At 32.3% G+C, this 17,947-nt stretch overlaps 1 protein-coding gene across 5 annotated transcripts in view; it reads right to left on the reverse strand.

The window, feature by feature from the left end:
• Positions 1-20: 20 nt before the first annotated feature.
• Positions 21-17,947, reverse strand: part of LOC117120049 (patched domain-containing protein 3-like) — a 53,073-nt gene continuing 35,146 nt past the window's right edge. For 4 of the 5 annotated variants that reach the window (XM_033265046.1, XM_033265047.1, XM_033265049.1 and 1 more), the window contains 3 exons: positions 16,966-17,090; positions 3,435-4,567; positions 21-2,766 (listed from right to left, as the gene is read on the reverse strand). In XM_033265046.1, the coding sequence (XP_033120937.1) occupies positions 1,082-2,766; positions 3,435-4,515 (2,766 nt within the window). In that variant the 5' untranslated portion in view covers positions 4,516-4,567; positions 16,966-17,090 and the 3' untranslated portion in view covers positions 21-1,081. Of the gene's footprint in view, positions 2,767-3,434; positions 4,568-12,292; positions 12,493-16,965; positions 17,091-17,947 lie in introns of those variants that run through there. The other variant, XM_033265050.1, reaches the window with a different exon arrangement.

Below are 17,947 nucleotides of genomic sequence, written 5' to 3' on the forward strand. Positions count from 1 at the left end.
CAGATATATGTAATTGTGACATATCCTACATTGATACACACACACACACACACACCCCCACACACACTAAGTCATATCCCCACATGCACAGCCTACAACCTAGTACAAGCACACACCACCCTCTCACACAAAACTAACCAATCTGCTCTTCACACACTTTTCTCTATGATGTATCCTCCTATTTATATGCACACACATACATTTGTTTATACCATTACATTACATGGTATACATCTGCTTAAATTCACACAGAAAAAAATAATTATTTAAGTTGCGTAATTTATAATGCATTGCTTCTTGCTCGTGTCCGTTACAATCTTGCATTTATCAATTTTACGTAGGTTAACTGTTACACATACATTTAACGTGAAATAACAATATACTGGTACTGTAAGAGGGAGGAAATTATGTATTGCTGCACTAACCTAAATCATTATACTATCATTTGAATAATTGTTACATCTAACAATTTCAGTCAGTAAAATAATTTTTTTTGTAAAAAAAAAATTGAATAAGGAGTGGCTATTGTTACACCAGTTTTCCTTGAATTCATAATTATTACGAATACCAATTTAAGGTAATAAAATAACTATTTTTTCTAAAAAAAAAAAATTGCTTTATTTAATTGAAAATAATTTAAAACACAAATAAGGAGTGGCTATTGTTACACCAGTTTTAATTGAATTTCTAATTCTGATTTGGATTCTATTGTAGTCAGAATTCAAAATTCATCTAAGATCAGGGTAACTATTGTCACTGCCTTAAAAAAAAAACAAAACAAAACAAAAAAAAACAATCCAAATGCATTATATACAAAATATAAAAAATTAACCATCAAGAAATTCAAGCAAATTAATTATAAACCAAAACATTTAAAACACAATTGTTTATAACTATAAGTGAGAATAAAAAACAGTAAGGACAATACTTCTAATGACCCTAAACAGTTTTCTTAAAGTACTTCTCGAGGACCAATTACCAAGAAATACATGTCACAAATAAAGTAAAGTAAGCTTATCCTAGCTCAAAATGTTCATGTAAACTTCCATTGGATTCTAGCATCACAAATGCATAGCATACTTCAAACAACACTAATGTATGCATCCACTACATGTTTCTTATTATCGTCTAGAAAGACCGGTATCATAGCAACATACGTATTCTTCTTCTCATCATTTGAGGAGTGTGCAACATCCTCTGACTGCGGATGCTCTTCAGCTGCATGCGGCATACACGGTCCAAGAACCGTGAGAAAAACTGGGAGAAACACAAGTCCATGGAGTGCGCCAAACACCATTACTAAGAACAGAGTTTTAAAAAAAGTTGTAAAGACATACATAGGTGCTGTGCATAATGCTGAAACGCCAATTATAGTTGACAACGCGCCTTGTAAAATTGGCATGCCTAAAGAATGAAGAGCATCTATGGCTCGCTTATTTGGCGTACTCTCAGGGGAGGTTACATACGCGTATGTTATATGAGCTGTAAAGTCCACACTAAAGCCAATACATAGAATAATGTTCATCATTGAGATTCCATCTAAACTGACGCCCCATAATGTCATATACCCAATCACCGCAATGTCTATAGAAACTATGCAAAAAGTAACCCAAATTGTACAGACTGGGTGCGGTATCATAAGCAATGCGACAATAAACATGCTAGCTGTTGCGATTCCCAGTGTTTGTATTGTCGTTGGCAGTACACCTACATACTGGTCATAATGAATAAATGTAGAGTCAAAGGCAGTAATGTTAAATGATGCCTCTCCTGCGAGATCACGCATTTCTAACATCATGTTGCGCTCCTCGACAGCATTGTGTAGGTCATTGGTAAGTACAAGTATGCGTGAGCCAATGATCTGTGTGCGATTCTCATTAAATGTTATGTCTAAATTAAACCTCTTTGCCTGAGGACTTGCTAGAAATTGTTCAAGCATGGATAAAAACACCTTTTCCTCCACATCAGTGGTATTCAATGTCATATAGAGAAATTTCTGGAAAACCCGAATCCATGACTCTGTGAAATTTTTACATACATATTCTGACCCTTCATATTTCCTGGTTATTTCTTCTATATACGCCTGAGATTTTTCCTCCCAATAGGGTAAAGGATCTGTAAATATGATGCTCACTGATGGGCCATAACGTAAAAAAAATTGGTCTTTCTTGTCGTAATATTTATACGGATAAGAATCCTCAGCAGCAATGTATTTCAAACGCAAACCTTCTTGCACTCTTGCACATCCGTAAATACCGATGAGAAAATACATAATGAAGGCAAGTAGTACAAACACTTTTACGTACGGCTTCATCAGAAAAGGTCCGTAGTACGCACGGAAAAACTTCATCACACGATGTTCAAGATCAACGTTAAAATTCCTTGTGCGTGAAGAGAAACCTCCTGCACAAAAAATGCGATAGAGTCGTGTTGGTGCTTCCTCACGTGGAAGAACTTTCTTACATGAACAACAGTGATGGTTCTTTAACTCGCGTTGCCCAGTGTAAACCATGCATGCGCCGAAGAAAGTGATTTGATAAATGTACATAAAAAGAACCGAAAGACCTGCGTAAGCACAAAACATTCTAACGCTTGGTATTTTTGTGCTGGCTCCAATCGCAAAAACAAGTAGATCTGTTAAAGTGGTGATACTGATGGACACAGCTGCCTCTGAAAATGTTCTTCCCATACGTTCCTCCAGGCACAGGTTCTGTTTGCACTGTCTCCATGAAGCTATCATAAGAAACATATTATCAACACCAATACCTGTTCAGAGAAAAAAAAAAAATAATTTCTAATAAAATTTTTAAATATGAAAAAGAACTTCTTTAGAGCTTTCTGGCATCATGGACACTTAATATGTCAATACAGTACAGGTCACACTTATCAGGTAACATGGAAGTTCAAAATGTATCTTACATCTTCTAAATTTTAATGATTTTACTGGTGTGTTCAGCTAAAAAAAAAACTAAATTGCAGAATTGAAATAATTATACTTTAAAAATAATTTTAGTTTTTCATTGAATGTCAAATTTACTTTGAATTTCAAATGTATATTTATAAATTTATTATTTTCAATTTGAAAAAATCAGAATGGTGAAGTCGTGGTCGTCATCGTCATCATTCTTCTCATCATCATCATCTACATCATCATAATAATAATAATCCATTATTAACCTTATATACTATTTGGTGATCCCACCCCTGGATCCCCACTCTGTTGCCACCACTTATAGCAGCAATATGACCTGCATTAGACTCAAATTCAAAGCCTCTATTATTGCAAGCAAAAAACTTTATGGCTGTACCATGTCATAACACTTAGAACCTCATCAGGGCAAATACTGGAAACAGCAGTCTGCAAGCAGTAACTTGTTAATTGATGCGAAATGAAAAAAAAAAAAAAATGAAAAAGTAAATTCCCATTTACTCACCTAGAATGAGGAAAGGCATTGAGGCTACTACCATATTAAACTTAATGCCTCCAAAGCTTAGCATACCGATAGAGCTTAAAATGGCCAAGCCTGCATTTATTACTCCAAGCAGACCCAGCCAAGGCCTGCTGAGAACCCAATCACGCTGGATGCAAGACAAAATCGCAAATACGATAAGCATTCCAAACGTTGCAGCAAACCGTGGTATTACCCTCACACTGGCATTCAGCATCTCGTCCGCCAAAGACATTGATGTTGCCATGCAGATGTCAATGGTTTTCGATGTTTTAGCAACGTTTGCAACAAATTCCATAAACCGTTTCTCCCATTCCTTTCCATAGTCCTGATCACTTCCAGACAAAAGATAATGTATCGCCATTGCTTGAGCACTTTTTACAGTTCCTTCTTCTTTGTTGTAAAATGTCACACCTCCTAGGTTTTTCCCAATGAATAGTGGTTCATTGTCTTTTACTGCATTTGGGTATGTTAAATTACGAGTATGTAGATGTACTGTGTCTTTATCAAAAAACTCAAGCACAGGATTTGTAAGGCAATGCCCATCCCACTTCATGCAAAGGTCAGTGTAGTCCTTTTCTGTGCCATTTATGGATATCTTGATTGCACGTATATCCTCATCCAGAGCAAGTATTTCACCAAATGTGACCTCAGATAATATATTATTACCCTTTTTTGGTGTTGCGATTAATTCTCCACGTTGTATAAATGTTTCCAGTGCACGATTTGGAAGGAACTCAGTTCCTTCATCTCCATTTTTGAACAATTCTCTTGCAATCACCCGGTCAGTTTTACCAGGACTTCCTTCTGGGGTGAACAAATACTCAACATCATCTTCGACGTTGAATTGCAAAAAGCCGATCAACAGTAAAAATACTAAAAATAGTGGTAAAAGAAGGAAGGGCAGTGGTTGCCTGGCAAGAAGCCTACCATAGCGACCAAACCAACCACTAATGATTTTGTCAATGCAATCGAATTTCATGGTGATTACTGTAGGTTTCTGGTGTTGAGCTCTAAGCAGAGACCAATCAGGGCAGCTGTTTTCTAACCAAGCATTGGTGAGCATATGCAAAATGTCCTTCCTTATTCTTAATTCATTCTCCCAACATGGATTTTATCTGAAAAACACAATTTTATGATAAATGGATAATATAACTATTTATTATCTGTAAAAACAAAATTTCAATTTTACTATAAAATTTTGTAAAATAACATTTGAGCAAATAAAATCTTGTTTATTTGTGCTATATAAATTCATCTTATTATTTAAATTACAGGGCCAGAGAAATCAAAATTTCAAAAACCATATCCATAAATAAACGAGAACAAATAACAAAGTAGAACTTACAACTAGTAAATCAACAGAAGGAGCCTAGAGCCAAGATATACTTTGCCTTTGTTCAAAAATGTATTCATTCAATCAGAATTGAATGTAATATACATGATTGTTAGTGCTTCATTCCCAAAGATAACTAAATATATGTATATAACACCTTCTATAATAAACCTTGTCTTAAGGCATGTCTCAAAATATTTTCCTGTTAAAATACCTTTATGATATTTTGTGAAATTTGTTTTATTTTGATCTCAGATGACCTGAACAACTAATACACAAGCCACTGACATTTTCTTACTGAACGAGCATCAGTGTTCAAGATCAACAGTCATAACTGCATTTGAAGTATGCATTATATGTATGATTATAAAACTACAGAATATAATATTTCTACAGTGAAAAAACAAAATGTAAAATTATGTTGTATTTCGCATAAATTACAGTACTGTTGGCAAAAATACAATATAATCATAAAATTATTAGGCTTTCATGAGCATATAAACTAAAAGCATATGGAACCAGAACAAGTTAATATATCAAAGTATCAGGCCGCCATAGCATTACGATGGAAAATCAGAGTTTGATATCCAGTGCAGGTAGACTATTTTGCGGTAGAGTTAAAGCATTGAGTACCAGGAATTCCTCCTTTGTTTTTATCTACAGTATTTTCCATACTTTCATTTACTGTTAAAGGTAGCACTTACTGGTGCGTAATGGTTGTACCGGTATATAATTGGATCTTGAACACTAACCCACTTCCTAATATCACTTGTCATTCAAAATAACAAGGACATAAGGATTTTTTTATTGTCTTACAAAGCACGAGAAATCTACACTTCATTTTTTTTTTAAATTGCATTCATTACCATCTGTATTGGCAATGCAAATGAGCTGAAAACAAAATAAATAGGAAGTCCGAGTATTTGATTTATATGTCTGTATCAGGGGGTTTTTTTTGTCATTGTTGCATATATTTTTGTTATAAGCACCTTATAAATCAAAAAGAAAAGAAATTTTAACACTCAAAAACTATCATCAATCCAATCATAATTTAATAAATTAATTATTTACTGAATAAAGACTATGAAAGTGTCAGTAAATTTTAACTACAGTCATAAATGTGACACAAATATGATACCGTAAAATGACATTGATACAAAATCCACATACAAACTAGTAATTAAAAATAAATACATATAATTACACACAGTGTGAGCAATCAATTTATAGATAAAAACATACACTGCTACCTATTTATTTACCAGCATTATTAATAGGATGTTAAGGTAATACCGAATCTCTTGACAGTAACATTTACGTCAGTATCAAACAAAATAAAAGGCATAATATGTAAAATCTATACCAGTAATAGCATTAGCTAAAAATATGACATATGGCGGGAACTACGTCACATGGTTAACGTCAGAGACAAGGCTTGCACAGATGGTCCGAACAATATATTCACATCTAGCTAAATGTGAAATTACTAATTAGGAGACTGGGAAGATCTACAAAGTGCTGGCTGAAGGAAAATGGACAACACCATATTGAGTAAGTGGGTGGGAATAAAAGGCTAGCTCTCTAGGACGGTATTTTTATCTAATGTCCGTACAACTTCATCTAATCTACTGTTTAAAAATATAGATTCCTTAGACTGAACACAGGTACAGGTATAGGCCTACTGCATGTGTTACTTCGTATAAACCAATACTTTCATATAGGATTCTAATCTATACCATAACGTGCACACTTAATTCTAAGTCGTTACTCTAATCATGCTACATCCATCCAATAGAAAGCTCAAGATTATTTTTAAAAATATAAAAAATATTTGGTCTTTTACAATGCATCATGAAATAATATTGGGAACATATAAAACTATTGTTGTTTTAATTACATTTCTGATGATTTCTTATTGTAAATGATTTGTATTTGCATTGCAGATAACTAGTTCTAATTCAACTGTAACTGATTCTTATATCAATAAGAATAAAATTATAAAGAATGTATGTCATCGATGTATCAAAACATGCCAAAAACCAGTATTAAAAGGACAAGTTCACATTTTTGGTTAGTGTTCTCTGAATAGGGATACCCTATTAAGCAGACACCCCTATTAAGGGGACACTTTTGTTGGTCCCAAAGGTAGTGGTTCACTGTATATGTACTGTAGAATGCCTTCTAATAAACATCATCTTAAAGCGTGTTTCCAAAATACTTGCTTGTTAAAATACATTTTATGATATTTTGCAAATTTTTTTTTATGACCTGAACAAGCTATTTTAATAGAATTATTATTGAACAAGAATTAGTGTTTTAATAAGGCGACAGTTTTTATGCCACTACTATACATGAATCATATTATCATATCGTATGATTCCATGCTATAATCAAACCCCTCTCATCTAAAACAACATCATGGCCTATAGAGTATAGAAAATGAATTATATATAGAATAAATTATGTAACATTATCATTTGCATAGACAGAGACCAGTATTCTGTATTAGATAATATATGTGGTATAAATCATATGACAGATTTTGTCCATACTGTATAATCATCACTTCCTTTCCTTTTGTTTTATAAATCAATATATGTTGATGTTTACTTTTTAATAGTTAACTGAAGTTATTGATTAGTCTACAAAACATCAATGGATTTCCATTAATTTATGAATGGAGCCATACACTGTCAACTGGTCAACAAATATAAAAAAGCATAGCAGACACACACACACACATGTAGAAGCAGTTGGCGCATCGGTTGTGGCTTGGACTCCCAACCTTGAGGTCGGGGGTTCGAAACTCTCGCTGTGCAAATCGCTTGTGTCCTTGGGCAAGGCACTTTATCTACGGTTGCCTCTCTCCACCCAGGAGTACAAGTGGGTACCTGGTAGGTTCCAACACAACTGCTTTGATTACTAGCCGCAATATGGAATAATAATATAATTTAACTTAATAATTTAATTTGGTGTTCAATGTGTTCCATATGTGTTTGATCCAATGACCGGGGTAGTAATGTGAAGCGCTTAGAGGCTTTGTTAAGGCATTAAGCGCTATATAAGAACGACATATTAATATTATTATTATATGACACAGACCTAATTACCAATCTGCTTTTAATATATTCTTGATATGAACAATGATAAATATTTAATATGATGTAGGATCAGCTTTCTACATTAATAGACAGTGGGAAGTAGAGTTGGTAAGCAGAAACTACTGTACAACTCAACACATTATCGCAAATTGTTAAATTTTCATCTAATTTTATTATGTTTATGGGAAAGAGTTTGTAATTATCCATAAAATGTTATAACCAACAAAATTATTTGAATCTTGTATCTAGTATTAAAACTGAAAAGGACTTAAAAAACATAATACTACATAAAAGAAACAATAAGCTACCTCAAAATATCAAGTTTAAAAAGTTTTAATCATAGACCAGTCAGTAACACTAATTTGGCCAGACAGGCAGTATAATTGGATATACTGTATAGTTATATATGAAATGGTTTACATCATTGTTTATCGCTGGGAGATGATAAGATTTATTTCAAAGTATAAAAAGCTTGTAAATGTTTTACTATCAATTTACTGTATATAAAAACATGTTTCGCTCATTTAAAGTTAACAGCTTTTTTTTCTTTGGCTCTGCCGCAAATTGTCATGACAATCAATCCTAATAGCATACAACTGTTGTGGCATCTTGTTAAAGGTAAAAAAGAGAAAAAGAAACACCTTTATCCTATTTCTACATAAAACTCTGGAGAGAAACATATCTAAATCAAAAACATATTTTTTCTTTATTTTAATTAATTTTAAACATAATATTTTAATAGACTGTATTTAATTCAGAAATAATGGATTTTTTAAAAACTTATTTCATAATATTGTTTTGTAGTGAAATAAAATTCATTTTTAGTTAGAACATTGTATTGCTATTATTTTTTAGAGAATAAAGCCACATAACATTATTAGTTGGACCATGGCACTGACTTAATCTTCAATTGATGTTTCAAACACTTAAAAATTAAAAGTTAATCTCAACAAGGGCATAAGTAGATTCTTACAAGTTCATACCATTCTGTCTATCAGTTAACAGCTGTACAACAGTAGACTTGCATTCACATGTGATGCAACAGACCCAATAAAAAGGTGCATAGCTCAGGATGTTTAATTTAAACATGCATTAAAACAGGAATTCATTTATAATGTAAACTCATGGTTGGTAATAATTTCTGTTAAGTCCATGTGTATATATAGTACAAACATACGATAATCAAAACTAAAACAAATCACACCATTTCTTGGGGTCTTTAGAATGCATAGATATGCCTACTGTCTACATTAATGCATAGATATGCCTACTGTCTATTTAAGTTTTTTGGTGATCCGCTTCACTAGCAGATCACCTCTTGTTATTGTTAGAGATTTTTCTTTCTTTCTCCACATTTCTGTTCGCACGATATCTCAAAAATGGCACAAGCTACGTGCATGCGCACTTCAAGGAACATTTGGCTCGGCATGGAATAGTCACAGCTTTCTTAATGTGCTCAGTGTGTGACGTCAACTACGCGCAGTTTTGCGTTTTTACATTATCTATTATATCTTGCTAACAAACTTTTTTAAATAAAAACCACATTTGACATTTTATCTCAACCTCAGTATTCTAATAAAATATGTATTTGTATGTTTAAAATTACAATCATCTAAAGCATATGGAAGCATGGTACATAATAAGGTACATTACATTTGTACTTATTTATACATTAATTTGTACATATATAATTTTTAAAATCCAATGTATTACAACTAAATTTAAAGTGAATATTATTTCTGATAAAAATGCCAATTCCATTAAGAGTAAATAAAAAATGAATTTACATTAAATTTACATTAGTAAATTTTAGCAATTCTAGAGTGTTTACTTATTATGGCGATAAACTTCAAGGATGACATTTCCTTGTATATATATAATTCATATTTTTAATTATGAGAAACACAAAGTAAATTGAATATCACACACAGGATGACCACCTAACTACGAAGAACAATTAATAAAAATACTTTAGATGACAAAGAAGCCCATAAATTATGGGACGATTGGATTCAAATATATTTATATTATACAAAGTTTCTGTTTAATTATAAGAAATATAAAAGTAGACTGACTAACTGTCTATTCTACTACTGGTAAAAGACTCCATATTCACATATTTTTAATTTTACAATATTTAGAAAGCATAAAAAAACTTCAATCCTGAATTATAGCTTATTCAAAGCAACTTATAGGTAATAAATCATCTTCAAATGTGCTTTAAATAAAATTGAATAGAAAAAAAGAAACATGACAAAAAATAACATATTCTGTATAAACATCATTCAATACTACAAGACAAACAATATGTATGCAAGAAGTACGGTATGTGACGCAGATGTTTCCTTTGGTCGGTTCTTCATTAATTGCTGGTTGTAATAATATATACCATTTTAGCGCAACAAATTGAAAAGGATTACCATAATTTTTAAATATTGACAATGAATTTAAAAGACAACAGTTTGATTATACTGGCACTACCGGTAAGTATGGTGGTCTTGCACTACTTGATCGTTACTCAATGAATTATTTTCATCTACACAATTTAAACAACCTCAGCAACCTAACATCCTGGTTTACAAAATGGCTTCCGGAATGATTTAAAATTGAATTACTTCCAAAAAAACATATACAGTACATTTTAATATTCCACCTTCCTATAATAGATGTATATATATATATATACAGTATATTAAACAGGTAAACAGACAAAATTTATTTTTTAATGTCAGTTGATGTAATATTTATAAGTATTGTGCAATAGCCTACAGTATCCCAATTGGAAAAACAGCAAGTCTGGGTACAATATGTCAACGTCATCTCTAGGCCTATTGAAAAATCATATTTGCTTTTGAAAAAATTATTGGCATTAGAGTTGACTCTTTTTTTTTTCATAACCATCATGGAAATTTCCCAAGGAAAAGTTACTGTCATACTGCTTGAAGGATCACAACTACTGGTAGATGAGTCATACTTTTTTCAGTGAATATTATACAGGTCGTAATATGGTTAGGATTATCCAAAAGGCATGCCCTACTATCAAATTATATGAGACATCTATCTATGATCTTCCAAATATATAATTGTGATATGATATCATCTTATACAGTATACAGTACATCTTCATCTCTGTATGGGAAAAATCATATCTCAAAAAAAATTATAGACAGAGCATTAGGATTGACAATTTCTTTTTTCAAAACCATCATGGAAACTCCCAATGGCGCATACTGTAGCCTTCATTACTTGAAGGATTGACTACCGGTAGATAAATCATACTTTTTTTCCAGTGAATATTATACAGGTGGTAGTATGGTTATTATTAACTATTGAACTGCCAGCAAGAAAAATTACTGTTATAAAAAAAAAAAAAAAAAAAAAAATTGAAAATAAAATATGTGCCCGTAGAGACAGTGTTTTAGAAGACTATTATTAAGCGAGTTCAAGTGGACATAAAAAAATTATATTACCAAAAATCATTGGTCAGGTAATAATTACCTATAACTTAATTGTTTATTGTGTGTATTAATAAATGATCATTAATTTAGCATACTGTACACCTGTATCTTTGTAGAAAATGCTTAAAATTCAGTCTCATACTAAAGTAGACAGTCTGTCTATTGTAAATATAATACAAGAAAATACATCAGTGGTAAATTGATATCATTTTTCATTTGATTTGACTAAGTTGAAGAAAGCCACAAATAATCCAAGACCTCTACCAGTATTTCATTTATATATTTATTCATTTAAAATTAAGACAGAGAAAAAAAAACAAAAAACAAAAACAAAAACTAATTATATTTTAAATAAACAAGCCTTCTTATATTGTTTAGCTTAGAGGCACATAAATATTATGACCTCTGACATTTGTTAGTCTACTAAACTTAAATAATTTGTCCTCTCACAGTAGATGTCTGCAACTGGATATGTTTCTGTTTCTCATTTAACATTTCCTTTTAATAGTATGTAGGCCTACACATCATGTGTTTAATGTCAAGTGACGGGTTGTTAGTTACTTAAAAATGCACTTGTCTCTTGATACAATTACAAATGTCACCATCTAATCTCAAGATCATAGGTCCGAATCTTACAATCATCATTTAATGGTTCACCCCTGGTGTAAAATTTACCATATAAAATTGCACAATCATGTGTAAGATCCAATGGGCTACAATGAGTCCAAACTGTGAAGTTTAATGGTTTAAATTACTCAAATTAACTATATAATAAGATCATTTATCTTCAACTAAAAATTCCTAGGATCTCTACTCACTAAGCTCTAGCCATGGATACAGGCTCAATGAGGGGTCACTTGTGATAGCTCAGCTACATGCATTATTATATAATCATGATAAATATTAATAAACATAAAGTATGATAAACTACTTGAATATTTGTCTTACCATTTATCCCTTTAGGAGGCTCGATTAGTTTTATAAAAGTCCAATAGATTGTCTGGAAGAATTATTAGATTAGAAATGAGCACACTGCTGCCGGGTAGTAGCATGCTGTGTTACTGATGGCCAGATATGAATGAACTATTCTTTGACTGCATACATAAAGCTGGACGGATTAGAACACCATTCCTACGTCATGCACAAAAAACTTCCACGTCAATGGCTGAACCGTTCACCTAATGATATGCGTGGCTAATTACATATTCAATTTTCCAGGGCTTTATAGATCCCTGTAAATGGCTAAACTGCTCAACTAGAACTAACGATATGCATGACTGATTATAATATTTATATTTTGTAGTGCTAGATTCATAATGGGGATGTAGTTTAAGCCTGTTCATTACACTGAGATTTTTCATTTTCATTCCTACATACAATAGACTAAATTTATCCCGGTAAGCATAATACAATGATAATGATTGGCTGAATGCCAGCTATATAATTTATTACATAAAAAACATTATAATGATTTATACATTCAAGAAGACACCAAATATCAGAATAAAAATAAGCTAACTGGGGTGACATTTAGTAGTTGTATACTGTATTCTGCATATGCATGTTTATTTCTTGAGTGGAATTTCATGTTCAACAATTCATTACCACTCACGTTTTGTCTACCATAGATAATGTATTTCCTGGTATTAAAAGGAATGGCATCACATGCAATGTAAATTATTCTATTAAAGGTCAAGTGTCATGTTCAATTCCTACTTTTACTGTTCTAATTATTCTTTCTCTTATTCATATTCGAGAAACCCTTCATTTAAAATATACACTATGATTGGAAGAGATGTATATGTTTAATATTAGGCCAAGAAAAATTTATTGTTATTTTCACATCTGGGATTTGAAAATGTTTTTTCGGTGAGAGGATTTATTATTTGCTATTTTGTCAACAACCAAAACATTGGTCAACAACACAGTAAATAATAGTTTATTAAAAAGCAGCACAAAAAATAAAAATAAACATTGTAGGGTACAGTAGTCTCTAAATCCAGTCACTGACAGACTGCAGTCAGAGAGTAATATGGATGCATCAAAATGTTGTTTTCATTTTCATCAACATAAACCATAGTTTTTCACTTTCAAAAAACAATAGCAAAAAGTAGAAAATCCATGAGGTCCCAAAATTTGATGAGGGCAGTGACATAAAACTAGTGATTAATTTTATGATTATGATAGACAATCACTTGAAAATACAGTAGTTATGATTTTGTACATTAAAAGTTGTTGCATTGTTTATTACTTCCATTCTATGAATGATGACATTTAAAATTTTTTTTAAAAACTAAGCTAACTTAGTATCATTCATGATTACAAAATTTAGATGTTATTTAACACATAGTTCTTTTGGTGTAAGCACACCCCTTAATCACAAAGTTGGGTCAAGTTTGGGAGGAAGGTTTGGCTTTCATGATGACAAAAAAATACATAAAAATATACAAATCAGAATTCAGGATGTTACTAAACTTATATCAGGGGTTGGCTTACAGCCAAAGGACAAATTCTGGGGAAAAACATGTTGCAGCTTCAACCATGAAAATTATAAAATATGTGGCCCAATAGTGGTTGTGAGGATTTTTTCTAAAAATACCTTAAGGGAGGCATGCGCGAAGCCTCATGATAATTGAGGCACATTTTTTAGTTCTACGAAGACCTACGGTAATGTTTATTGCTTCCTTATTATTCAAGTGACTATCTTCTTGTAAGATCCTATATACCTGTGGTTACATTGGATCAAGTTTTACCAAGATCAATGCTAACTATATGCGCTCATGAAAATACATTATGTTTTCTAACACCAGTATATAGCACCTGGCTGGAAAACTACTTTTTTTTAAATATTTTCTCAAAATTCTACTGTGCCAGCAAAAGTTGCAATTACAGAACTAATCACCAAGGGTTTTTTTTTTCAGAAATGTATCTTTCCAACTTGTTGCATGCTCTAATTACTTTAATAGGTTTCATAACTGGAAGTGTTCCAGCAAACTCTATAGAAAGTAAATGGATCTTATATAACTATTATACCTATACAATATTGTTGAAATACCTCTCTGAATGGAAAACAAAATTCACATTCAGGTAATACGATCTACCTACCAAACTTACCTTTCATGACTCTGAATTGATTTAAGTTTTGGAGACAGATCTTTCAATGCAACACCAACAAAACAATGCAAACTAAAAAATTGCTTCAGGGAATCTACTTATTATTAACTGTTGAAATAATAATAATGCCATTTCCCCCCTTTTTTCTGGCATTCATTCATAAATAATGCATTACGCTATTGATGACGGTATGCTACAGTAGAACTGTAGTCCTACAATGGGACAAACAAATGGTGTCAAACGTTCGACCAAAATATAATAGGGGCTCATTCCATACTAAAGTGCATTAGATGGTCCTTAATGGCAACTGGTATGCGATTTCAATATCAATGACTTTAGCATTTTTTTAAAAATCCAACAAAAAATCAAATGACTGAACAGCACTCAGTTGTGGTGCCAAAAGTTGGAGCAGACTCTCTTGATTACTCCAAGGAGGCTCCTTGATTACTCTCCTCTGAGATGTGCAGTTCCTTGTCAGGTTGGGAATGTTAACTTTTTCATTAGGAAAACAGTTCAAGGAAAAAGGTTTTCCTCTATGAATTCTACCGTGTGTTTCCAAATGCACTACAATATCGGGGCTCCTACAAATTTAACTCTAAGTGACTTCCAGTTTTCTCCTTTACCAGCGAGCATGGTCTGAGAGTGCCATTTTCAGTCACGTGGTTCAATAATGTGACTAGCAACAAACATCCAGTTCAATCGAAAGTTTAGTTATTTACATTTTAAGTTATGTTCAGAATCAGAGAATATGTACATACAGTCCAATTGACATATTTTTATGTTAATTACTGCTTTTTGAGCAAATGAATGTTGGAAACATCAGCTATTAAAATACACTTTTCTCTAATATTCATGAACCATTAGTCATTGGCAGGTAATATACCGAAAGATTAGCTAAACCTGTTTGCACCTATATGAAATATCTTTATGGATTACATGATTATAAATACGAAATACTGCCTTAAATTATGCCATAGTTTAGGTCTACAGTGTGGCCTAGCCATTATAAGCCCAGGGGCGTAGAGCCCTTTAGGCCGCGAACAAGTTCGGCTACGATGTCAGGGACGCCTATTCGGTAGTTGTTTTCCTTTACACGGCTCAGTGATTATGAACTGAGCATGCGCAGTAAGCATTCGCTTGGCTGCAACAGTGTTTGGTTGAGTTGATTTGCATATCAAAAGCATGCAACACAACGAATCGGCGGGATGGAAGAACAAAAAGCAAATCTCGGGTCGTTTCCAATCTCCTTCTATAGTTGTCTCAGCCATAAGAAATGCTTTTATATACCGGTACTAATATACTAATTATAGATTATATATTCCTTTTTATTTGAAAGAAGCTGGAAATGGCAGAGATAAGATGTCGATATGAGGAGTGACAAGATGAGAGAGAATGAGAAACAAAGACATAATATGCAGGAGGTAAAAGTTGTGAAATTGAGAAAAAAAAAAAAAAAAAAGAGACAGCAGATTGAGGTGGTACAGACACATGAAGAGGAAAGAAGAGGACAATTTGGTAAGATGGGCATTGGAGCACAGAGATATCAAAAAACAACTTGAAGACAGGACGACCTAGGAAGAGATAGATGAATTGTGTTCCAGATGACGGTAGATTGATTGGTTGATTTCAGCAGAGTTGGTAAACAGACAAGACGAAACGACCCAAACCCCCTTGAGGGAACAAACGAAATGATGAGGATGATTGCCTTAATTAATTAAAGGCTATAATTTTAATTAAAGGTTTACCCAGCAGATTACTTGGTATACTATAATTTACCAGAACCAATTATATTTTATTACCGTTTCATTCAAATTTGCAATAATGATTAATTTTTGTTTACATAACTAACATGGTTGACGGGATGTTGGGAATGTCCGGATGAAACTATCCATTATTCATAATACTGTAGGGTTAAGCTCAATCCTCACTATTAAATTGTATGTGACAACTACGTACCTATGATTTTTCCATATACTGGTATGGGTACGATATGACATCATGATGTCAACATATGGATAGAATGACATCATCATCTCGTATATGGATATGATATGAAATCATCGTGCCCATATGGGAAATTTACATAAATTTGCTCAAGATATTGGACAACCAAGTGAATAAAATACTTTTTCTGTTATCAATTCACTATATATTTTGGTTGGCACATATGTCAAAATTTAGCATTTGACCTTATTGCCAAAGCAATCAATGTTCAGCGACAGATTCTCAGACATTAAAAATGACTCACTCTTACATGCATGCTAAAAAGTATGTTATTATCACTAATAAGTTATTCTCCTTACTCTTTTAACATTATTATTCTTTACCGCAATACTATTTATTTATTTTTAATTTAGGTTTATAGGTATTTTGACCAATGCTACACTAATATCTGTATATTTAACAATCTGACTATCAAAAATGATCTACAATAACAACAAATAGCCTACAAAAGCCCAACAATCAAGTTTTATCAAATCTAAATAAATAACCAAAAATGTTCTTACTGTCTAAATGTTCTTGATTATAATACTGGAATCAATGTAACAATCAGACTTCCAATCCAATCTTCTGACTTATACAATATGAACTCAATATGATGACATTATGGAAATGTTTCCTGAATCTGAAACTAAAAGAGAAAATCAACAGTGTTTATACATATAATACACAGAAATTATATCAAAGCTCCATTAATTTCTAATATTTTTATAATAATTAATATTTCTATAGTTTACAATAATAACAATTTGAAGATTTACAAGTGCTCTATACACAGAATCATGAAAGGTATTAACTTCTGATTGAAATTTTGGGCCTGCCAAATTTCACTGTTCCAAAAATAGGGTATAGTGGTTGAAAAGAGGGCATGGTGATTACTTGATCAGATATGAAGATCAGGAACCACTAAGTTGATAAAAGGTTATGAGGTCCCAAATGAGTGGTGTTTGGGAGGCATTTTGTACTGCAAAATTTTAAAATTCATACTTATCATTTATGACTTGAGTTTATTAAATTCAAGTCAAACATATATGTCGCAAGACAAGCCAAACCAGTCACTCGTCGCAAATCCTGTTTCAGAGATAATGGCAAAAACATGCTGGCATGTCAAAGTTTTTGAAATCCATTTTATTGCACTAAACTATATATTTATATATTATTGTGCTATGCTGATATTTTCTCAATTTTCAAAGTTAAAACAACAATTTTAAAGGATTTGGTAATAGTTTCTGCCTGAGAAATGTCCGAAATCATAAACTTTGAAGGCCGATTTCTCAAATATTATTCTTTAATCAGCTGTATGTTTAAACTCTTATAACTTCATAACAAAATGTCAGATTTTTGCAACAAGTGACTGGTTTGGCTTTAGACCGGTCGTATATGAGGTGTAGGTGTCACTTTTTGCAGAATTTACCAGACCAACTTTTTCTAATGTATTTTTTGACGTAGATTACGAATCTGATTGTTGATCGGTCCGGGGAGGGGGAT

The sequence above is a fragment of the Anneissia japonica genome, unplaced genomic scaffold (genome assembly GCF_011630105.1).
Source record: "Anneissia japonica isolate Jap-2015-1 unplaced genomic scaffold, ASM1163010v1 scaffold287597_len576451_cov177, whole genome shotgun sequence".
NCBI lineage: Eukaryota > Metazoa > Echinodermata > Crinoidea > Comatulida > Comatulidae > Anneissia > Anneissia japonica.